The sequence below is a fragment of the Chlamydotis macqueenii genome, chromosome 1 (assembly GCF_036417535.1).
Source record: "Chlamydotis macqueenii isolate bChlMac1 chromosome 1, bChlMac1.mat, whole genome shotgun sequence".
In the NCBI taxonomy this organism is placed as follows: domain Eukaryota; kingdom Metazoa; phylum Chordata; class Aves; order Otidiformes; family Otididae; genus Chlamydotis; species Chlamydotis macqueenii.
This window is the reverse complement of record NC_141556.1, coordinates 73,083,136-73,108,831: the sequence shown is the minus strand read 5'-3', so window position 1 is coordinate 73,108,831 and position 25,696 is coordinate 73,083,136. Positions and strand designations below refer to the sequence as shown.

At 39.9% G+C, this 25,696-nt stretch overlaps 1 protein-coding gene across 1 annotated transcript in view; it reads right to left on the bottom strand.

Annotated features, from left to right (window-relative positions):
• The window catches only part of BCAT1 (branched chain amino acid transaminase 1), a 59,896-nt gene that overhangs the window by 12,950 nt on the left and 21,250 nt on the right, over nucleotides 1-25,696 (bottom strand). Inside the window, exons 3-8 of the mRNA XM_086739777.1 lie at nucleotides 11,309-11,509; nucleotides 10,123-10,179; nucleotides 7,953-8,063; nucleotides 6,945-7,064; nucleotides 4,510-4,673; nucleotides 2,755-2,897 (exon numbers count right to left, since the gene is read on the bottom strand). Of these exons, the coding sequence (XP_086595903.1) occupies nucleotides 2,755-2,897; nucleotides 4,510-4,673; nucleotides 6,945-7,064; nucleotides 7,953-8,063; nucleotides 10,123-10,179; nucleotides 11,309-11,509 (796 nt within the window). The remainder of the gene's footprint in view (nucleotides 1-2,754; nucleotides 2,898-4,509; nucleotides 4,674-6,944; nucleotides 7,065-7,952; nucleotides 8,064-10,122; nucleotides 10,180-11,308; nucleotides 11,510-25,696) is intronic.

Here is a 25,696-nt window from a genome sequence, read left to right as displayed (position 1 = left end):
CTTTCTATTATAGCAGAAGGTATGATACTTACTTTGTTAGTAGTCTACTTGTACAATATCCTCCACCTAGAGAACACCAAGCAAACTTACCTGATGTTTTACCTGACTGTTCCAGATAATCTTTTAACATACATATTTTAAATTATGAAAGCTATTTTGAAGTAGTCACTATTAATCCTCATTTTAATAACAGCACAAAAATATTAAGTAATGCCTGAATGCTATTCACAGTAGCATTGTGAACGTCTTAACATCAAAGCTAGAAATAGAGCTCAGATGGTTCCAAATCATTCTGAAGGAACTGAATTTTTTGAAATTGCACACAGATTTCATAGTCAGCAACCCGTCAGGTTGGACATGTGTTTAAATTTTAAGGTTCTGTATAAAGTCAAGCCTATATTCTAAGCAAAAGAACAGACATTATTAAAGGAAACTAATTTCAGTGTTAGCAGCTTGCTTCTTGGGATTATTATAGGCTCTGAAGAGGCAGGTGGAAGGGACTCAAGAGCGACCAAAATTTTCACTTTGTGAACATAAACTGTAAACAGTATTTGATGAGTGAAATATCACACTCCTCTATTTATGCAACATCAGTGATCCAGATCTGGTCATATCAGAAGCCCCAGCCAGAGCAGCAGTGGGCGTACAAGAGCAGCATACAGCATGTCATGTTCTTTTACCAGAAATTGAGTAGTTTCCTTCCCGACTCCCTCCTCAGTGTTACAAATGTAAACATTTTTCCAGGCTCCTCCTGCTGCCCAAGACAACACGTCATGCTTAGTCACAATGTTGTGACTGAAAATACATAGCAAAGGCTTGCAAGAAAAGCCTACTCTAATTGGAAGCATAGATGTCCTTCAGTCTAGGCTTTACTGGGCCTGGTCTTTGATTTGCTATACACCAAGGAGAGCAGTTCGGACTACTCCACAGCGGCCTCTGAACACAAATAGAAGGGCATTCTCCTTTTGATGATGATCTGCAATTTCTGCATCGCTATTTTCTTGTTAGATGGCCCTCTCAGCTTCAGAATTTGCGTAACAAAACAAAACCACAGCCCAAGTATCCTTTGTGAGTGACAGAGCATAATGTCAAACACTTTTAAAATCACAACGTAAAGACAGGCAGGTATGTGATGATACACAATGGCAGCAAGAGTGATTCTCAACCAGAGATACCACAAATTAAGCAATAATCAGCACACCAGGAGATAGCAAAGTGCTACAATGATGTCAATGACCATGTCGTGTGAAATGGCAGGTTGGCCAGTATACAGTTAGCCTGGGTGGCATGAATTACAAGTTGTTTGCTACGGCCACCTCACAATAGTGCTATTCAGTAGCACACTGGTAACACAGTGATTGGCAGATCTTTGGAACAGTATGGTGCTGCAGCTGGATAATTCCAGCATATTTCTCATTTAAGTACAATAAGAACATTGAATTCTAATTATGTTCCCCCTTCAGTGTCCTTTCCCTGGGCAGAATTAGCCAAAATCTACTTTTTGTGTCTCTGCAGCAAAGTTACACAGGGCTTGAATTTGGCAATCAAGCTACACTGACAAATCTACTGCTGCTATAACAACAACAAGAAGATTTCTCGTATTTATAGTTTCATTCACAAGACTTCACAGACTCATTCAACACTGAGGGAGTATCATCCCTCTTCCCACAAAAGTGGTAAAGATTTTGCAGAAGAATAAGTAATGAAACTGGAGATGGGAGTCAGGTAGCTGGATTCCCATTTCCCTACACTACCCAAAGCACACTGCTGTCCCCGCAGAACACTGCCTCTGGACTGCAGCCAAGCACTGTCAGAAAAATGCTTATTTTCAATGGTACTCATGGCACTATGATGAAATCAGAGTCTGAACTCTGCATCTGCTGCCATGCAAAAATTCAATAACACTTCACTTCCATGGAGGGCCATCACTCATGGGAGTCAGGAAATTTACATTGGCTCGATCCTTGAAGGACTCGGGTAGTCTTCTGAACCAGGTCACAGGTGCAGCTATCACTTCTCAAGCACTGAATACTTGCATGCCCATTGAGTGTTTTTGAGATCCTAAACAGTTAGCTGCTCATTAACTAGACAGTTTTCTAATCAGCATGTACATTGCTCAGAGATAACTGGGGTATAAAGAGGTAAAAATGGCTTAAAAAAATGATGGTATATCTTGAAAGCATCATTTGTGCAGCAGTGATGTGGAACACGACTAACATGTTTTTCTCTCTCTCTGCCTCCACTGGACAGAACTTCAAATTCTTCAAAGAAAGAATCAAGTTCTTCATCAGTTGGATGCTAAAATATTTTTAGCTATGCCTCAAGAACATTCGACATGCCAGAAAGTGATGATGGGAACCACTCAGACCCAAGGCCACACAGTTCGAAGAGTCACGCAGACATAGGGTCTGTTTTGTATGTCTGCATTGTTTCTGACTCAACACCTCCTTCAAGATCAAGCATGCTGCTAGAGTTGACAGCAAACCTGCAGTGTGACCTTGTGTGTGGCTAGACTCTACCCATCCGAGCACGCCAACAGCTCAGTATGTTATCAGAGGTCAGTACTCACAGCTGCTCCAGAGTCTCCTCTTTCACAATGGTTTTACTAACAGTCACCTATCAGTTTTCAGAACAGAATAGACATTGCCTTTGTTAAATCACTTTCATTAAAATGTTTATGATCTGCACTCTAATAGTAATTTTGTGGATTACAGTCCCAACTGTCTACTGTTTTCATGTTTTGTGTTACTATACCTCCATCTTCATTTATCCAGTACAGAAACAGATTCATTGTTCCAACTTCAGTTATTTGATGATCTTCTCCATAGAGCCACAAAACCTGCTGGCAGCCTAACTCCAGGGCTTCTTGCTGGGCATAAATAGAAGAACCATAATTCCTTCCAGAAACAAAAAGAAAGAATAAAAAGTTATGAGGATCTGGTTGGGTATTTTCTCATTTCTATGCAAGGCAGCGTGCACATCTGCCTCACGAGCAAGAGCTCTGCACAGTCACTGCTTGTCCCAGGAATATTTTCATTGGAAGTACTCTACTAGTATTTTACTAGATTATTTGTATCTACAACCCAAAAAACTTTGAAGGGCAGAACAGCATCAACAGCTCAAACATATCCATCCAAATTGTCTTAAAAATACATCTTGTTCCATTTTCTCGACATTCTAATTATTGCAATTAAAGACCTTAGGAAAACATTTATATTTATTTAGCAGTTGGCATCCTGGAGAGAGAGCAACAACTCCCATCCAGCTTTTAAAAAAGCAAAACCAAACCATCTACCTCCTCTCATATATGTCAGATGAACCTCGGAACACAAAAACCACCAGAGGCGAGTTATTTATTTTCCAGTAAAAGACATTCACACAATTAGTAGCTTCAGGAGCTGCAGATAAATTACATATCCTTGAGGAGCAACTGTTTTCCTAAAATGCTGCCTACAGAGTAAACCTGACTGAATAGTATGTTTTCACTCTGTAGCTGCTCCGAGGCAGGGATGGGAGTGGGGGAAACCCTTTCACTTCTGATGTTTAACAACCATCAAGACCCAAAGCAGCTCCAAAGTGCTGACCACACTGGAGGTGAGTTCTCACCTCTGGGCATAATTCCAGTTAGTAGTGACTCCAGACTATTCCTTTTTTTCATAGCTGACGTATGAAGGATACACAAGAAACAGTATATTTTTAAAACTAAGCAAAAACTCACAAAGAGTAACGGTCTCAGAACATCAGACTGAATGAAGGAAAGCTGTTTTCTTGCCCTTTGATTATTCTACTAGCTTAGCTGAACAGCACTTGACAACTACTAACTTCCTGCCTAGAAAAGAAACTCCCAGATAGAGACAATAAGCTTCATTTAAACTAAAGACATAAAATCGAGTCACCTATTTAGCGACATCTGAGTTGCTTGCTCCAGTCAAGTCCTAACCAGCTTCAACCTACAAGTACCTGGACATTAACAATGATGTTTCTACCTAACTGGTGCTTTGGCCGAGTTCAGCAGAAGACTGACCTACGGTCAAGTCAACACAGGTAACTGTCTCATGCTTTCCCTTAAACATCCATACTCCCCTAGCTCAACTGCAGACGGCTTGTGAGGACAATTTGCCAAGGAAGGAGGTCAGCTGTCAATGCTGCTCACTACCCAGTTGGCAGCAGGCAGCTATACTGCATCACAAAGTGGTGTCTTTAGTGTCAACTTCTGCAAGGGGAACAGCTGAAGTGTTACATGGATGCCTTCCAGGTCCAGTTCCCCAGCTTGAGATGCTGCAAAATTGCCTCTGCGAATAGTCCACTTGGCTGTAATATCCAAACAAGAATAAGCAACTGAATTGTATAAATAATATTTGCAAAGTACAATTTTGAAATCTTTGTTACAGTATGTTGTTTGTTTAACTGCTACATTTAATACCTCTACTTCTGCTGGATTAGATACTTCACTAAAAACCAAATCTCCTTTGTGAGCTATGTAGAAGATGCAGAATTACGTTTTCTTACCCTCCCAGTTTGCAGTCCCCTGTTCCTCCTTTCCAGGCTCTTACATATTTTGGATCTGCCCATAAGGATATTGGATTAAAGCTTCCAGTTGCAAAGTAAGGGCCCACAGGGCTCAGTATGACATACAGTAGGGCTCTAGTTGGCTTCTTCACTCCAAGGGAAGGCTGAAAATAAGGAATATAAACAAATCAAAAGTTGCTGAGAGAAAATATGTATATAATATCATACTAATAATATATATAAACATATGGATATTATACTATCATACTAAATACATCTTATATTATATATACATATTAGACTATTTTATATTTATATAATATTTACATTAAAAGAAAATATTTATATAACTTCCCCTTCATCCAAACAACATAATAACTATAAATTTACATACTGTCACCACTCACTTACAGCTGTTTCTTTTATCTATATATTATTCTAATCTTCTCAAATAGTTTCAAGCTTTTGAGAATTCAGAAATTAGCTTAACAAGATACTCTATAATTATATTAATTAATCACAGCAGAAGCCTGCAAAGCCTTCTGTGGTGGAGTGGCAAGGACCACTGCTAGCAATAACAACAGTGGAGGAACCACTGTCAGCTGCATTAGAGACGACAATTAGCCAATGACACTTAGAATTGGCATTGGTAGAGTTGACTGGTGGCTCCATGAATGGCTGTGTGAAAAGCTAAAATTATCTGCCTGCTGGAAATGGTTCACACAACAGCACAGGCAATAACCTGGAATGTATCATGTCACCCCCTCCACCCCCCAAAAGATGGCTTCTCACACTTCAAGTCATCACCATCAATACTTGAAGGTGGAAGTGAAAAGTCTGGCACTGGTCAAAGTTCGAATCCTGTGGTAGGACACTCAGCTTTACTATATGATTCTTTGCAAAGCTGAGTACTGACCACAGAATCACAGAATGACTGAGGGTGGAAGGTACCTCTGAAGGTACCTTGTCCAACCCCCCTGCTCAAGCAAGCCTACGTACAGCCGGTTGCCCATGATTCTTGGGATCTTCTAGGCAACTGAATGAGTTACTATTTTCTCTCCACTCAGAGAAAGCAGTCTTGTTAAAAAAAAAAAAAAAAAAAAAAAAAGCTCATCCTTGGTTTCTAAGATTAGACCTCCACTGAAAAAAAGTTATTGAAGTTACATCTTTAGGACCAAAGATCTAAGCAAACACCGTGCACAAAGCATGTGAAGCTAAATTGGGAGGTGGGAGGGAAAATAATAGTATAATAATGAAACTACTGGAAAATTCAAATAAGCCTTCCTCAGGCGCAGAGAGGGATCTTTTGATTTCTGTCTACCCTGCTCCTTCACCAAAACATCTAACAAGTTTAAATAACTGAGATCTTGATATTTTTCCTGATTCTTACACAATCATTCAAAAGATTGTGCTGCCTGGGTTTCCTAGTTATGCTGATTCATAAAAGACTAGCAGGACTTGCAGCCCAGAGACAATAAATGACATAACGGAAAGGCCAGATGTGTTGGCTAACCTGAAACAATGCTCAACAGAAAAATAATTTCCAAAAACAAAAACAGGGAAAAAAAAGCAAATTTTTAATATTAATACTTTACAGTCACTGAGTGGAGATCCTTCCATCTGAAAATCTGCAACTAGCTTACAAGCATTAAATTCATGGAGTCCTAGAACACATGCAAAATGTATAATGCTCATGTATGGCAACTACTTACAGATGTGAATATTGCCCAAAGGCAGCTTGCCCGGCTGGGAACCATACATTCTTTAACTTCCCTGTCCTATGCTCTACCATCATAGATTCTCTTGTCACTGCTAAAAAAAACCCTTGTAGTTTTAATTAAAATAAATTCCCTATTTCTAATTCTGTTTAGAAATACTATAGGCTTGACTCATACCCACACGAAACTCAGAGCACACACTAATACCTAGGTGCTAAGGAGCCTTGTACAAGGTCAGGTTTATCTGGATGCAAGAATAAATTGACACAAGAACTTGTTCTTAGTTCTGTTAAAAGCCTGAGAAGGGCCATCTGAATTTACTGGCTAGAATCTTCCAAAATCTCCTAAGTCAGGATGCACAAAATGTACACAGCATATTATTATTATTTTAAAGGCAGACATTACCATGTCCCAAATAACTATCCTTTTAGGACAAAACCAAAGTTAACTTAAATTTTGCCATTACCACTCAGAATAGTTAACCAAAGTTTGCTTCTGCGCTCTGAACCAATGTGTCCACTAGATGGTGGTGTGCTCAACAGAAATTTGTGAAGTAGAGCTGCAGGTGACTAACTGAGAAGTAAAACATAAGAACAAGTTGCCCCTGAACTGCAACACTGTTATCTAGTGACTGCTGCATATTTACCTTTATGGATGGAGGCTTTCGCCTCGTGCTTAAATACACAAAAGTTAAAAGGGGAAAAAAATGTTTCACACCTCAGTTCCAATTAAGGTAGGACGGATATAGAGGCTGGCAGAGGTTGAGTATGGGACCCACTCCTTTTCCACTTCCACAAGCTTCCGGATGCACTCCAACAGCTCATTCTGGTCAAAACACTGGGAAGGAAAAGAAAAGGGAGAACAGTAAATGGAGAAATATAGCCTGAACACTCTGTGGTCTTTACAGATCCATATGCTGAGCAGAACACTTCATGACCATATGTAACAGTGACAGTCCATAGAGGTTCGTAGGACTACATCATCTTCCTTGAGTTAATTTCTTACAGAATTTAAGATCTCATGGTCTTTGTGACTGTGCCTTTTTAGAAAGTATCCTGAATACCCTCCTGCTGCTACGAGCTATCCTCCTGAGACAGTAAAAAGGAGCCACTGACTCTTCTTGCCTCCAAAGCTCATGGGGAGAACTCCCTGTGAAGCCAAAACCTTCACTTTGGCACGCTGCAAGCTATGGCTCCACTTCTGCTTTGGGTTATATCTCCAAGGGGCCCACCAAGTCTGCCAGTTTTACAAAGCTGCAAAGTTCTTACAGTAATAAAGCTAACAAGTGTAGGAAGAAATTCACCGGACAATATACAACTGCTAAAAGCAGCATTAAGTTGCTAGCATGACCAGAAATGAAGGCACTCAGACACTGAAGGACCTAACTGAAGTGGAAAGAAGAAAAGGAAGAACTTCAGTGCCAGAATAATATCATCAGCTGTCTGCAAGCAAATACGTGCAGAACAGCACTCCTCCCTCAGAAACAGACTGTGTACATCTGAGGCAGCAGGGAGACAACAAAGAAAACAAAATACTGTTGTGATTTAAATGAAAAATGCATTTCAAACAGTTCACCGAACAAGATCTCTTAACAAAGTTTAACTGAACTATTCAAGACTTAGAGTGTTTGATAAATGTTACACTAGCGTAAAGTTTCAGAGATTTGCACTCTGAAAATGAAAATATGTTCTGACTTAAGGAGAGTAAGAAGCTTTGGCTACATACTGGCAGAGCGGCTCGTCTTGCTGATCGTGCCATCCTGTCCATGTTGAGAGCTGGCCGGAACAGACGGATTTTGCCATCCACTCCTCGGTAAGCCTTCATTCCTTCAAACAACTACCAGCCAAAAAGGAGGGAAAAGAAATCAAGTAATAATAGAGACATGTTATACCATGATGACGTGTGCAAAAGCAGAACACACCATTTGGAAACAAGAGAACTTCACTTTCATGCTCACAGTACTCAAAGCATAAATGCTAACTAGTTAATCCTTGCAACACACTCCCGTTAGGTAGTATTACAAAGTTTATGTTACAAAGACAACTTGTCTATGCTTCAGATTTATCTCTCTCTGTCAGGGGACTTACTGATAACCATTTTTTTCATAATTTGGTTACAACAATTAAAATTTGTATCATGTGTTTGACTTCATTATTCCCTCACATCCTGATCAGTACCTAAGGCTGAGCCTTAACAGTATTTTCCCTATGGAAGAGATCTATAGATTTTAATTATACGTGATAACCATTTTTTGGGCTCTGTCCAAAATGCATTTTGGTAGGAGCCACAGAATAAGGTAGTTAAGAGAACTGTTGCAGCTGTTGCTGTAGTCATAGCAAAATCTTGGTCCCTTATTTCCCCCATACACCTCTACGCTGTGTAAGAGGGTTTAGCCAGCATGAGAGACAGATGTGTCAGCCTTACACTAGAGGAAGAATGCATTAAAATGTTTTATCTATACTTTACACAAAATTTGTCATAATTATCCCATCAAATTGCACAACCTGGATGACTGGTGTTGACAATTTACCAGAAACCCTTAACCCATGAGTGCCCTCCCAGCAGAATGCTTTACAGCATCTCCTAACCACAGCAAAAAAACATACGCTCACAAAATATCCATAGCTACTTTCAGTTAGATTCATAATTTCTAGTTATAGTTACAGACAGAAAACATGTATTATATAAGTTTACATTAATATATACAGATATACAGGTATTATTACATATTAAAGAATCACTTATGCCTACAGACAAGAGTTCATATTTTCAGAATGTATTTTCTAAAGCACTTCTATGTACATTAAATTTCAGTATAACTTGTGAAATAAATTCAATAATTTTAACTGCATCACTGCTGATAGTCTCCTCAGATTTCTCCTGAATGTTCCACAAAAAATGGCTGGAAATACATTCTATGTAGTTGGAAGTCTACAGATGCAGATTTTTTTATTTGGAAAAAAGAATCCTGTATTTGCATATAAGTAATTTTAATGGAATACTCAAGATGTCATTATTATTAAATTCTGTATCATTTTCTCATAAGGATCAGTGAAATGCAATGTTTAGAAACGTTTTGTGCAGTCCTATGACAGAGCTCGGTCCTTCCACATGACAAATTTTAATTGGGTTGTAACTGGGTTGCAGGAATTCTGGCATTTTTTCTTAGGCTACATGCAAACTATGTAGCAGAATGAGAATTAGAAAATGTTTTGCCTTCAAAATTCATCTTATTCCTATGGCAATGTCAATTTTATTAAAAGCTTTGTAGGCATTTTTGAAAAAGAAAGTGTTCCTAGGACAGACATTGTAGCTACAAGAAAAAAAAAAATCAATCTTTATTAAAGAATGGCATAGCTGGTGGTATGGTTGATACTTTGATATTATTTTTATGGGGCCAGTTACTAACTAAAATAACATTTCTGTAATGCTTCTTTCTTATCACATAACAGTTGTTTCCCCCCCACCCTTTTCCCAGACACATTCACAGAACTTGTAATGAGAGGGAAGAGGAAGGAATGTCACTACTAAGATTTGATCAATGGTTTGAGAGAAGTAAGAATCACATCATTACTGAAACACAAAGCCTTCTCAAGCTGTTAAATCTTTTTCTCCAAAAAGAAATACTTTTAACCTTCCAGAGCTCGGTAAATCCTTTCACTCATTAAAAAGGGAGACAGTGCTGTGTTCCAGAAATGCTCAACTTGAATAAAAGCAACTGCTGTGGTTGCTTGACAGTTGGTTGCTACAGCGGTGTACAAACAATATTATCTGACACGTGTACATCACAGGAGCTGGATCTGGAGTTCAGCAGATCCAGACTATCACACTGCATCATGGAGGGCAAGGAGAAAGGGGAGGGAATGCCAAATTCATCATTTTTTATTATACCCACTGTGTATTCATTGAGCCACAGCATTGGCACCAGATTCTCCTCTGTCTGTCCTCTTGGCTAGAGGAAACGTGATGCAGTAAGGGTAAAAGAATAAATAAAAAAAAAATGGAAAAAAAATAAGAGCATATTCATATTAGCAATGATTTCAGACTGGGCCAGAGGCCAAGCATTAAAGCAATACGGTACTAAGAGTGAAATATAGATTTGGGACTCCAGCGTGGTTTCTTACTTCTTGGGCAGATCAAAAGCTGCAGCCTCAGTCACAGGGGCCTGTTGTAATTTGCACAGGACCTTTGGAGGCTTGATGACTAGACAGGGAAAAAACAGCAACAACAGAAAACGGTGAAGGCAGGAACTCAGGGACAACAAGAGGGGAAAAAGCTTGATCCTTCACTTATACTAGTGGTTGAAAAAAAGAGAAAGAAAGTAAAAGAAGCACAAGCGACTCCACTGACTTCAGCAGAGACACTCCCACTGACACAGAAGTGGGAGGAGAAGCAGGCTTCCATTTCAGCACATGCACCCTACCGAGGCCCTCACACAGACGTGAGTATAGCCACAGCTGCTCTGGAGGCAAAAGGCAGCTTTAGACAGTCAGCAGCTAAGCACGGAAACTGTTAACCACGCTGGTTTCCGACTTAACATTTCACTTTCCAAAGTTCCTTGCTGTATATTCTGTGCTTAAACAAACTTGTATCTGCTGAATGCCCCAGATCTAGTTCAATGTTCCCCAGACTTGTTCAGAGTTGCAAACAAGCATCTGTCCAGTCTGTCCTGCTATCCAAGCTAAGAAACTTTAAAACCACTTAAAATAACTTTCACAAAGTGCATGTTCAGTCCCCAAATTAAAGCTACTCTTGGACTCTCACATGGTCTTAACCACTGCTTCATTATGTTACACCAGAGACCTGTCAGCGAACTAGAATGCTTTCTCAAAGGAATTTGTCACCACACAAGAAAGGGCTCACCTTCACTAGGCTAGAAAGTTAAGTAAGCTGGAATCCACAGATCAGAGTTGCTTCTGAGTTATACCAACACAAACATAACCCTGTTGTAAATAATGGAATTATTCTGGAGGTACATCAGTTAACAAAACTTAAGACAGTAATAGTCCTTGTATTGCAAAGCTATTGCTTCAAGAGCTAATGAAACAAAACAGCGGTTTCCAAATCAATTCGGTACTCACTTCTACGGCGTAATGCAGAGATGAGGAGGCTGGATGCAACGAAAGGTTCTCAAGTGGCTTAATATAAGGCTTCTCCCATCCCGAAGCCAAGGACCATTCAATCGTCAGCATATTATCAGTGAACACAGCTCCAAATACCAAACCACTGGGGTCTGGTTTTTCCTTGAAAGTTGTAGCCGGGGTGATAATCAAGTCTGAAGCCTGAAGGAACATGAAGACAAAAATGAAGTGCATACAAATAATTCAGTCAGATTGATTTAAAAATTATTCTGCATCAGTGCACATGGACAAATGCAATATTTTATCTGCGGGGATGTTTAATGACAGAATGGTTAAAGGCGGCTACCTCTAAGAAGCTGACAAAGTATTCAGACATATACACAGTGCTGCTTACACCAGATGCAGTTAGGATATTTTGAAGCACTGTTTAGTGGAGGAAGCAGTACAAGGTGTAAAACCAGAAAACAAGCGATGAAAATTTCTTGGACATTTAGATTAACACACCTATAGAAGTTCCAGAAACACCCAATTGCTGTATCTCAGAACACAAGCTGATCATCAGAAATTAATCCCTCTCACAACTAAGTAGACATATTACACTGATTGTCCTTTAACGCATAAAAGCAGTGTGAGAGATCAGAGCCAGCAGTCAGCAGATTACTTGGGTCACACTAACCTGTTCATTCACATTCATATTTTCCTAGAAAGATCCCATTAGCAAAGAAGGCTAAATGTTTCCCTGCATGATTAACTGTAAAGACTCTCTCTTACAAGTCATGACTAGCTGCAGAAACGCACCGTAGTTTTTTGTACTAGTTTTGGCTGGGATAGAGTTAATCTTCTTTATAGTAGCTCATACAGTGTGAATCATCTTAAAGAAGAGCAGAGGAAGAAGGAAAGCACTATCTCTGGCATGTCACTCCCCATTTGTACACACACAGGGGCTGTGACGTGGGCAGAGTCTGGATCCACCCTCTCCGTTCTTTTTCTGTGCCATCTGAGCATTTAAACTGTGCTGGTCAGAGAGGCAAGGAAGAATTCAGAGTTGTATTTGAAGCTCCATTTTCATTCCTAACATGACTCAGAAAGCATTGACCCTTATTACAGACCCCCAAGTGAAATCTTACTCCTCTACACTGGGTACATACAGAGTAGACCAGAATGCAGGTAGTTCAGGCTATGGTTCAAATGATTTGCATGTGCACTAGAAAGGCGGTTCTGCAAGAGGTATCACCGACTTTGAAAAGTCTTTTCAAGGTTTTGAAAAAGAACGCGCACACCTCTGTCTTTGTAAACAACCTGATTTTCAAGATGTCTTTAATGAACAATGGCATATTTTTTATGGATTGGTTGGTTTTGATTTGGGGCTGTTTTGTTTGCTGTGTTTTGGTGGGGTTTTTGTTTGTTTTTTTTTTGCTTAATGGCTTAGATGTGAAATTAACTTAGAGCTGGAGCACATGAATAGCTAAAAGCTTGTTTCAAACCATCTCCAATTATACGGCTTATCTAGATATTAGAGTGCATTAGCCTGGTTGAACTAATACATAATCTGATGAAATAACAATTGCTCTTTTTAACCCTTTAGAGTATCCTTTATCCTGCTGACAGTGAATGTGCTGTCGTGGTTTAAGCCCAGCCAGCAACTGAGCCCCACACATCCACTTGCTCACTCACTCTCTCCACCCTGGTGGGATGGTGGAGAGAATCAGAACAGAAAAAGTGAGAAAACTTGTGGGTTGAGATAAAGACAGTTTAATGAGTAAAGCAAAAGCCATGCACACAAGCAAAGCAAAATAAGGAGTTCATTCACCATTTCCCATCGGCAGGCAGGTGTTCAGCCATCTCCAGGAAAGCAGGGCTCCATCGTGCCTAATGGTTACTTGGGAAGACAAACACCATAACTCCAAATGTTCTTTCTTCTTCCCCCAGCTTTATATGCTGAGCATGATGTCACATTGTATGGAATATCCCTTTGGTCAGTGGGGGTCAGCTGTCCTGGCTGTGCCCCCTCCCAACTTCTCATGCACCCCCAGCCTACTCACTGGTGAGGTGATGTAAGGAGCAGAAAAGGCCTTGACTCTGTGTAAGCACTGCTCAGCAGTAACTGTGTCCTTGTGTTATCAACACTGTTTTCAGCACATATCCAAAACATAGCCCCATACCAGCTATTGTGAAGAAAATTAACTCTATCCCAGCCAAAACCAGCACATGTGCCAATGGGAAAAGCATTACTTAATGATGTTCTGAAAATAAAAATTAATTTTACTTGACAACCTCTTATCATTCACTTTGGAAAAAAAAAAGATGCCACAAAAGGGCATGGGTCAAAATAAAATCCACAAAGGAGTGTTTGCAATAACTCACAATGCAAGACTCAGCTCAGGAAAACACTTATGCAGGAGCAGGATGTCAACGGGGCCTAAGCAAGGATGTAGAACGCAGTTACATCCTTGGCTTTATCTCTGGACAGAATCACAGCTTCTAAAGAACTCCTACTGCCAGTGGTATTAACAGCTCTCTCTGAAGTCAAGGCTTCTGTCTCATCTTGGGTTATTTTCATGAAGGTAATTATCTTTACAACAAATTGGCCTTGGGACCAGAATTATCACATGGAGCCTCATCCCCTAGAACCCCCATCAGCGTGCTCATTTCTGCTTTTATGCCTCAGTTTGCCATTTCCTCAGTTGTGGTACCACACCTAGTTGAAAGGCAGCACTATAAAACAGTTTGCTAAGGTCACTGGGGTTAATAAAGAGCTTTTACTTTAAGTATGGAGAAGGATTTTAGCCTGGCTCTTCTCACAGGCCCACAAGCACGTGTAGAGGAAGCAGCAACCCGCAGCCACAAGCCAGCAAGCTGCTCACTTGGAAGCATTTGAACTTTCTTTGACCTAGTTTTGCCACCAAAGATATTCCTCCAGATTTGGAGACCTAGGGTTCAAGAGAGCTTTGGACAGAGTCTCTGTTACGTGAGTGATAATTTAATAAAACTGTGTTGATCAAACACAAGCACACTGTTACACTCTAATGACAGCCAGTAGTCCCCACTGCTTAGCTCTCAGCCCCAAAGACTGGAGACCTTCCGCAGTCACAAACAGAAATCACCGGACTGGATTTCAGCTTGAGTCACTTGAAGCCAGAAAGCCCAGAGAGGTAGGTAGCTATGACACTTATCCAGAAAAGCAGCAAATAGTTTCTGGACCTCAGAGCTTCCTGGAGATGTACACTCTGAACAAGAAGCCTACCTGCTGTTTCTCACCTCCTTCCACATTTAGGAAAACCAGCTTTCATTCAGACATTTTGCAAACACCCGACTCAACAATATCAGGTATGACACTTGACCCAGAGCGCTTCCTTCAAACAACAGTAGGAACATCCTGAAGAAGACCTAAAATATAGGCTAAACTGCACAGACCAGTAGGGTAACAATCATTAAACTGGTAAAAAGCAAATTTTCCTGATCCTTATAATCCTGTTAATCTCTGAGGAGATGCATTTAAGATATTTTTTTTGGCTATTACTTTCTCAAGATCCTTTCTTAAGGCTCTTCCGCCTTACTCATTCTATTGTATTTTTCTCCCTCTTTTTACCAAGCAGTGAGTAGTGCAAGTTAACAGTGTGCAAAATCACCTGAATCTTTCAGAATCCCAATGCTTTTTATGTCAGCACACCATCAAGCGCTGCAATACATTCAATCCTTTTTTTTTTGTGGAGGGGTACAGCGGAGGGAGCTGGAGAACACACCCTTGGAGTACTCTCCCACAGCGCGGTCTGCAGCATGAAGTATTGCCAGCACCCTCTACCTCTTCTAGATCCCTGAGTGAGAAGACCCCCTACATAACATCTCACCTGGAACACAGACCCTTCTGGCTCCTGCCGCAGCATTTCACGATGCTGTTCAAGCAGGACCAGCAAGAGGGAAACCAGAACCCCCCCCCACAAAGACAGCAAAGCAAGGCCAGGTGACCAATACCAGAAGTACTGATTAAGTATCAATGTCTATTACTTTAATATCATTAAATAAATATTGCAGTGCTACCATGGTATCACCTATGACCTTTATAAACAGCAAATTATTTCTTTCCTTTGTCAACAGCTCTGAAAGCAGCATTAAGGATGCATTAGGAATTGGCTTTAACACCCATCCAGATATCCGCTGTTTGTACTGCCAATACAAAGGGCAGTTTTCAACATGGTTTGTGTTTTGCTTGCTTTGTTTATCAATGTGCTTTCGAGCACCTTCTAACGCTGTTGCCTAATAAAACCACTAACCTGGAAGGAAAACCAGTAAATGCAGGAACAAAAAGGATAAAGGAGATAAAGAAAGAAACAGATGTGGCATCCAGTCTATGGAGTGCAGCCGTTTGGCCCCTGTTACCTAAAGTAAAATGACAAATACATAGTTCCAACCTTGCAAACTCTACATGTCACGGCATTACAGTACATGCAAGCTATATATGCCTAGGTTCCAGCCCAGGGCACTCTGGTAAGAAATAGGAAGATCCAGATTTCCCTGCCTATGGTAGGCAAAAGAGAGCGGTGGGGAAGCCAGCTGGATTCTGTTGATTTTCAGGGCTTATAACAACACTACACCTACAGTCACTGTCTCAACCAGACACACTTTTTTAATCTGAAAAGTGCCTGCTGATTCCCATCTAACTTCTTCCAGAGTGAAGCTTTACCTAGTCCAAGCAAAGACAACAGATCGTGACCTCCTGAAACTAAAATTCATCATTTGATCAAAACAGATCTTGTCAGTTATGAGCTAGGTCAAATTAAAAGTGACGTGCTGGTCAGTGTCAATTTTAACCAAAGCTGCAGCGAGACATTCTGGTGCCCCTAGCCAAGATGTCAGTTTAATGCTTGTTCCACCCAGCCTTTGCAACAGCCTCAGGTGGATTTGGAGCTGACAGCAGCCTCTGGCCAGAGCTGTTAGTCTCATTACGACATCCCTACCTTTCCTATCCTAGAGAGCTGTCTCGGGTAGGTGCAGATGGCCAATGGGTATTTTGTCCTACTCTTTCCATCGAGTTTTGTCACTGCCTTCCTAAATGATCCCTGGCTGCAGTTACTTTCACTGCACTGAAACTACTAGTTCATAAGCAGTAGGTTGAGGGGCTGTAACAGGTGTAATTGACTTGACATACTCAAACTTTTCTAAATACTCTGCTGGGCCAAGCATTTCTATCACTCGCTTACTGGAGTACAAACAGAACTGGCAGCCTCAGCTGTAAAATAGCTTTCAAGTTACCTCACTATAACAGCAAGTTTCAGCAGAGATCCTCAAGACGTTAACATCCACCCAGTGAGACTGACTGTAATCTGTTCTGATGAAATACGTAACCTCCCTGACTTCTAGTCAAGGTGATTCATTCAAGATCACAAAGGAACTGCAATTATTATTTTTTTTATTACTTCTGCTGAGTTTGGAAGCGTATCCTAGGAAATACCAGGGCCTTCTGATGCAATAACAGACACAGAAGCGTAGGCAGAACTGAATAATTTGTTTTGCCCTTGCTCTTGCAGACAGCAAAACGTGGTTGCAGTAGCAGGGCAAATTTTGAGAAGGAGAGACTACAAAGAGCATGAGGAATTACTATAAAGGGGAAAGGTAACAAAGTGTAGCCAAGGGGAGTTGCAGACAACGAGGCTGGGACTAGACAGAATGGTTTTGAGGTGGGCTCCCGGGATGAGGACATCTTTTTCCTGCCGTTCAGTCCTTATGGCTGTGGCACCCTCATCATTGCTTTTGGGCCCTCCCCAGCAAACACATCCCTGTCCCAGGAAGCCATTCTTTCTGCTGGAGCACCTACTTTCATCCCACACCACCTTCTGCCTGGCCTCCTGAACCTAAGGCACTTCCTGTATGACAGACTGAGGAGAAGAGGTTTACACTGCCAAAGAGAAGCAATGGTGGGCAACTAGGTTGAGATACTAACTAGGCTGAAAAAGCGTCTTGTTAATTCACGTTTGGAAGCTGAAACTCTCTCTTCTAAACAAGTTTTTTTTCTTGGGCTTGCAGCCAATGAGCCAGCGACCACCTTTCTCCTGCAACTCATTCAGCTCCATCGCTTTCCAGATGTTGAGCTGCAGCTGGCAGAGGATTGTTTCCATTTTCTTGCTGACCCAAGCAGCAATCTTAGCTGGCTGGAGAAGCTCATCCATTAGATATTCCAGCCCAGCAGCATTATACAGGAGGGTTCAGGCTACTATATGTTGCAGGTAATTGCTCTTGTTAGAGCAGATACTACGAGCAGCCCACAGGGAATTGCAATCTGACCCAGAAAGAGCCACATGGGCCTGCTTTCTGTAGGCAGACATCATGAATAATGCCTAACAGCTATGACTGCACATAGAAAAAAAGTTTGCACCAAACTATTGCCAAACTGAGAGGAAACAGAAATGGCATGCCAACTCCACCACCAGCACCAGTGGCGTGACAGCAGACAGCAGCAGTGCTAGCCTACACAACTAGAAAGCAGGGAAAGGTTTATGGAGACTGTGTGTGGTGTTACAGCAACTGGTAATTTTCTTCTCCATTGGGACAAAATAAGCAATCATCTGTTCTGCCCATTCCTAAACTCCTAGAAACAGAAATGCTGAATACTGCTCCAGTAGATGAAATCAACTGCAAACTCTTCTAGCAGGTGTTATTTTTGTCTAGCTTGTCCGATTTACTACCTCTCAGCTCCATCCACTAATCACCAGCTGACACCACAGCAGCATCTACTTGAGTACAAAAGAGGAGATTTATGTCTTACACACCTTGGGTAAACCAAGGTCTGTGGTTTTGTTTCTTTTCCCATCCTCACCTTCTTTGGAAAAGACTGAAAGTTTTCTGCGGCAGAGACCATCGCTAAGCCCTGTATGGCTTTGATCACAACAATGAACCCTATAGTAAACACAACATGAACAATCTGAATTCTATCAACTCAAACCAGAATAAGACAGAGTTAAAGAAATTCTTAGAAATCTATTACTAGCTTGTAAGTATAAAAAAATAATGTTACTGCAAGCTATCCTATAATCCCTTTACCATCACTACTATTCTAAATTTACAGCAATCTCAGATTTGAGAACACAAAATGTGCCAAGATATAGTAAGATCTGAGCAGGAAGAAAGCCCTAATCTTCCTACTACTACAAAAAAGAAAAAAAAAAAAAAGAAAAAAGATAATATCTTCTGCAACCCCAGGGAAAATATTCAGAGATCTTTCAACATAAAGCTTCCCTTAGACTTCATCCGAGAATATGTTAGCACATGTAATTGGACTGGGGCCTGGAATCATTGCATCAGATTGACTGTACACTGGGCAATAAACCGCAGAACAAATGACAAAGCAAAAGGAAGTCAGGGCTCTGAATCAGTTGTGAATCAATCATGGAAGTAACAGAAAACATGGCTGGAAGGACTTTGTCTAGTCCATCCTCTGCAAGACATCTACCTAGACTATTCATAACAGATATTTATCAAATATTTGTCAAACCAAAGAATGAGCTTCTGCTACACTCTGCAAGCAAGGGGAAGAAAAGAAGGGCACAAAATACTGTTGGGTTCTTTAATCTTTCCCCTGACCTCACAGATGCTCCAATTCTGATGCAGGAATGTCTGATTTGGAGCAGTAGGCAGGGAAGTAAACCTGCTCTGACAAGACAACAGATAAGTGGTTGGAATTGGCATCAACTTCTTGCCTTTGAGAGTGAAGAGAGCACTTAGGGCAGCAGCACAGCTTAAAATGCAGACTGAAGCTCCCAAAATGGAGAAATAAAGACGTTGGAAAGCTACAGTCTGGCTGGACTGCAAAGAAAGCATTGAAGAAACCAACCTATCCTATGAAGCACTCAAGCACATGGATAATGTGTAACATCACTGATTTCAATGGCACTAACTAGATTAAGAGTTTTTCCATATGTTGCTGAAATGTTGCCCTGCACCAACTCCCACTGATTTGATCCAAAGCCCACTGAAGTTAATCAAGACTCCTTCCTCCAGCTGTGTAGGAATTTGGATTATAAAGGAGGCAAAACTACCTGAACCTTTATAGCCTCACCCATTTCTACTGCTTCAGGAAAACTAAATGGAATAGTACTGTTTTTGGGTTGGTTTTTTTTTTGCCCCTTACTCACTAGTCTCTTCTCCACAGACACATGTTTCAGAAGACACATATTTTTAAAGAAAAGGAAGATGGAGGAATGGGGTTCCTACAGATACTAAGAAAATCTTCTACCTGATATAAAGGAAATCTTAAGGAAAGCATTTACTTTGTTTTAATGAGGTGTATCTCCTCTACTCCAGCTAATGGTATTTTCAGATCTATGAAAAACAATCATCTAGTATCTCATCTGTCAAAGAATTATATAAAACATTTCAAATATGACTGCCTCTTTAAAATACAAACCATCAAGATGCTGATAAGACTATTCAACATAGGAAAAGAAACCAGACACATTATTACATTTTGGTCATATAAGCTATTTCTGTTTGCTAACAGCTATTCCAGTTAACTAAGTGGGGCGATGGGAAAGTGTTAATAGGGAGGAAGTATGGGCAGGCTTTAATGCAGGCATTGCACCAGAGTGAAAAAAAACACATTGCTGTAGCTCACTGTTGCTGCTGGCCAAGTTAGCTATACAAAAATCTTCTTTGGCCATGCAAGTCTACTTTATGTGTGTAATGTAGCTATACCTGGGCTTTTGATTAGGAAGAAGCAATACCATGTAGGGCAATATAGGAAATCACAGACTGCAATTCTGTAATAGCCCAATTCCTTGCACAGAAAGTCCTCTCATAGACTCATACTCAAACATTTCCATAAATACAAAACTAGGACCATTCTTCCCTAATGGAACACATGAACTGATTACACGATTAATATTGTTCACTATTAGTATATACTGCTTCTTCTCAAAAGATCTGACAGCTTGCTTAATGCAATTCCTGATGCTGTGCTGCTCCTTGCCTCTCAACCACTGTATTTCTGCACTGTAGCATAAACACCATGTTCCATTTTTAGAAAGAGTTTGCCTGGGAGAAGGTTTGAGCCTAACAGAAGCTGAGGGCTCACACTGGCCTGTGACAGATAAGTGGAGTAGAGAGATCTGTGACATTTCACCGATGAGACCACATTTCTGTATAGCGGCGCAGTGTTTTAGATGTTCAAATAATGCTGCGTGAAAATAAAGCTTGCAAATTTGGTCCATGAAGATTTAAGACACTACTGTCTCCTGGTTCAGGAAACACTATCATTTCTATTTCACATGAAGAAATTGAAGCAAAAAATGAGATATTTACACCTAAGCTTTTCTTAAAAAGTAACCAAATTGAAGGAAGAAATGAATTGCAAACCCAAATTTCAAATAAACAAGTTGGAAATATTTTGCCTAAGTAGCGTGGCCAGTCACAAACATGTTACGTGGCATAGCCAAAAATAGAATCATAATCTCACATGTCTAAATCCAGAGCAGTTGCAATTAAATCTCCTTACCCTGATTTTAATAAGCTTTTAGACACGCAGCGAAGTGGATTCATGGAATGAAGGCATTAGAATTTATAATTTCATATGGAATTCCAAAAACTTTTGGGAATGCAAAATGCTTTCATGGTACAGTCTCTTACATAGAGATTATGGGAATAATTTCGAACATTCAGTTAATCACACCTGCCTTTTTCTCTTATCCCATCTCCCTCTCACACTGGTAGACAGAAGGTAAATTTACAAATTGCCATAATGTCAATGTTTGATCTGCCACTGAAACTGCCATGTTTTGCTAATTTATTCCATTCAATACTGTCCCAGAAACAGGAACTAAGTATGGGATTACGATAAAACACTTCCAGCTCTCTAGACTGTTAGTTCATGAGAGTTAGGATATAATTTCAAAAGCAAGCAGAAAGCTCAACAGAATCCTATGGGGGGGGAAAAAAAAAAAAAAGACTAAATTATCTTCCTAAATTGTAGCTCCTATTCATGTATGTTCAGCAAAAAAACTTAATATAAAATCTGGGGACCTGACATCACAATAAGATTAAAATGTAAAAATTCTTGGAAATAAGTATGGACACTATGGGTTTTTTAAGTTTTGAGGTCAGACAGTTTCCTTTGGGAATCATTGGCTGGTGCTAAAGCCCTGCAGTTTAAAAGTGATTCTTTGTCTTGGGAAAAATAAATCCAGGAAAAGATACAGGCCAAATGGAAGTTCCAAAATTCCAGTGCAATTTCTGTGTTTTTACAGACACCAACGATATATTAAGCTCCTAGTTAAAAAGAAGATAAAGCATCGCTTTCTTTGTGCTACAAATCAACTCAGCCAAACTGTCCCCTGGCTGTTTTTCTAGCATCTCCTTTTTATCTTGGCTATAAACTCCTGTTATTTGCTGAAGACAATTAGCTTTATTTGCAAATCCTACAGCTTCAGATAATGGGACAATCAGTTTCTCTGCTACAGCTTAGAAAACCTATTTGCTAAAAGCCTGCCAACCATGTGCAGGACATTACCCACCCGAAGAGAAACACAGAACTCCTTGCCACCCAGCTAAAACTGAATAGAGCTGCCCCAGATCTCAAATGCCACACAACAGATGAGTTCTTAACGGCATGAGAAACCCACTTGCAGACTGTTGGGAAATCATCCCTTTGCGTATCATGGAAGAATCGTGGTGAATTATTTTCACAGCACTAAGAAGTTGTCATTGCTCAGGAGCATTTCTTCGCTACTACGATCCTCAAGCAGTGACACTACTGCTGCTCCTCTGTGACAACAAGCTTGATTTGAGAAATGCTGATGTGCCAAGCAGAGCCATCAGCAAGACTAAGCTGCATTAGTGTGCCCTCCACCTGTGCATGCAAATTGCATGGTCTCCTTCAGAAAAGCCACTTTCTCCTAGCAACCACCAACCACTGAAACATTCATTAACACCTACTAGGCTTTTCTTCTTCTCTCTTTCATCAAAACAGGGTGCTCGACTGTAAGCGCACTGTGTGTTGATCATCACTGTGAACTAGACTCACACTTTCCTCATAACTGGAATGAAAGCAGCAGGTATGTAAGTCATTTTTTCTCAGCTATTACTAGTAATACTCAAAAGAGTCTGTTCAGTGCCTATGTGGATGCAGAATACCACAGAAACCACTCAACACTCAAAATCTTCTCTGTGCTGTAGCTGTTTTCCCCATGGCAGGTGAAAATGAGGGAATGGATTTGACAGTAAATCACCTGAAGTAGTTCTGCAGCATCTACACTGCTACATCTGCCTCCCACACTGCTAGGAGGCATAATCAAATTATATGTAGACACTGCAATCCAATATTGTCGTTATTATTATTATTATTATTATCAATCTTTTTGATTCAACACGACAAAAAGCAAATCTTTATATTACCTTTGATAAAAAGCTAGAGTGAATAGATTCAGCTGAAACAAAGATAAAATCAGAATGACCTTTTCTAAAGCAATGCTCAGTCCACAAACCCTAAATATTGTTATGACAACAGAATTGTACTCTAGCTTGGCACCCTGATCTAACAGTGGCTACAGGTATGTACTTCCATGGAAATGGTACAGAGATGACCTACCAAATGGTAATGGACACAGTTTTAGCTTAGAAGATTCAGACTGGATGTCAGAAAAGAGTATTTTATTAAAGAGAGTAGCACAGCGCTGCATTCAACAGACAAAGCCACAGCTGACCTGGCCTGGTGCTGATGAGAGTCCCACTTTCAGCAGGAGGATGGACTAGACGGCCCAAGGTTCTAAGACACCAAATATCTGGAGATGTCTTATTGTGTAATGTTATACACACACACATACACGCACAGATATCCAATTGGTCATCTTCATTTTACTGTTCCAAGACAGCTCATATAAAAGCAGCTTTCCTATATACATAGTTTGAGGAACCACTGCTCGTCACAGCATCAAGATACTGGTAAAGTTCTGTAATTATTTTTTTTCCCCATGCAACTTAACATAAACATAAAAGAAATCTGATCAATGAAAATTTAAAATGCAGAGCATTCTTCTAACAACCCCCTAATGCCAAAACCACAGAAGAATCAACAGCTGCAACATGACAAAAAGCCTCACTGACTGCCTACATACTTTGGCAGGTAAATATTTTACTGATAAATAAATTATCAGTCAGTAGAAAATGACAAATTGAGAACAAGCAGGAGAGCAAAAGATGTGAAAATACATAAACTATGTAAACTGCTTTCTATTTGTTAGCCTTGTACATAATGTTCTAACTATAATGAATGTACGTCCTCATTGCAAAAACATTTCAATGTTCCCTTGATCTATATGCTCTGAGCATGCCAGAAACATTACCAACTGCTCATATAAAATGAAAACACAAGAGAAGTGCTACATACTTCCTAAACTCTTCAAGGAGTGGAACTTTCACTGTGTCACTCTAATTATTGTTCCAATGTGACACAGTCAATTAGTTCAGGTTTTAAAAAGACGTTTCAAAAAATTAGACTATTCTGTATTTTATATGCTTTTAATCTTTGCATTGGAAGGGAAGGAAGAAGATTTGGTGAAGCAGCAATTTTCTTCTTTAAAAAAGAAGAGGTTGGAGAATTGTTTATTCTTTAATCTCTGTTAGCAACCTTTTCACATATAAAAATTTTTCTAAAATAAAGCTTAAAACTGTCTAATAGTTCAAAATGGATTGGTCCCTCTCCCAGTTCCCAGACTAAAGAACTCTATATCCCACTATATTTGGCACAAATTATAGACAGACTTGAGTTTCATTAGTATAAACATGGTAATGAATCACAGTAATGTAGTTTCATTAATGTAAACATAGAAAATGCAATAATTACTCAGGGCTTCCTTGAAAGACTGTTTTGAAAATAAGTTATCTTTCTCCACAGAAAAAAGGAATTTTTCCAGCTCTTTCTAATGTACACTATATAACAAGAAATGCTGCATACTGCCATAACATCTAACCTACATCTTCACTGCATAATTACTCCTGTAATACTACCTCATTATAATTTCCTATGTTGCCAGTGTGAGATATAGAGCTGTTCTTCATCTTTAATGCTATTGTATTATTTGTCAAGAACATGAAACAAGATAGAGAATTGGAATCAGCACAATATGTTTTGCATAGAACCACCCAAATTCAAAATCATTTCGTGCAAAGGCATTTTAAAACATGCAACTAAGGGTCCTATTATAAGGAACAACTACATTTGCGTTAAGAAATCTTCAAGAACAAGATCGACGTCTCTAAAACTTTCACTGGCAATTCTCAATTTGAGCCACAAATGCCTGCATTGGAAATAAATCTTCCGTTTCTTCATACTTCATCCAGAGGTAAAATACACTACAGCTTCAGATTCTGTGGAAAAAACTGTCACGAGATTTTGGTTGTTAATTTGTAGGTTATACCTACAGCGTAGAAATAATCTTTATGCTCTCATTTGTACAACACCTAGCACAATGTCAGCTAGTTCACAGCTTGGGCGCTACAACAACAGTATAGCAATGCAAGAAACAAATGCTAAAGCACACACCATTACAGAAAATTCACTATATCCAGCATCTCACACACCTAGACGTGAGCTACCTTTAAACTGGAAGCCATGCAAATGTATCAGCACAGCACTGTATTCAGTCTAGCAAGTCCAAGATCTCAACAGGGATTATCAGTTTGCGCTAACTTGCCTGTACGGCTTCCAGTCAGCCATGGGCTCACGTCCCACTGGCTCGCAGCCTGGGAAGGCTGGGCCTGGCCGCAGAGGACTGTGCGGGAACACTCACAGTTATTTAGAGTAACATGAGCAGCCATTCAGCTCCACTTAAAAATTTTTCATTCCGCTACCACAAGTCTTCAGATTAGCAAGTCAATCCAGATCCACTTGTGAACTACAGTTACTTTATTCTGCTTTGGTGTAGCAGACTGGCCAATATTCCCTAGAAGGTCTGCACCATTTTAGTACACTAAAGAAGCCATTAAAAATTAAAACAAAAAAACTGAAGTTTGCACCGTTAAGATGCCCAACTAATTCGACATCGCTTCAGATCATTAAAACACAGAGAAACATAAGAGGAGTAGGTAATACCTTCTTAAAGTATTCCATGTATCAGTCTCTGAAAGAGAAAATGTATTCCATGACAAAAGGTTACATAAAAAATAAAAGCATCATTTTGGGTATGGATTGATAACATGAGGGAAAGAAAAGGCAATCATAGACACCTTTACTTATGATTTCAAAGTCAGAGCTAATACACACATTAAAAGAAACCAAATTAGAGTTATGTATGGAAATAGACCACTACGTTATTGAAAAAACATTCATTCTGTCTTTTGACAGTACAACAAGCAGAATGAACGCATTAAAGAAATGACCAGATTTTTAATTATAAACATTAAGTG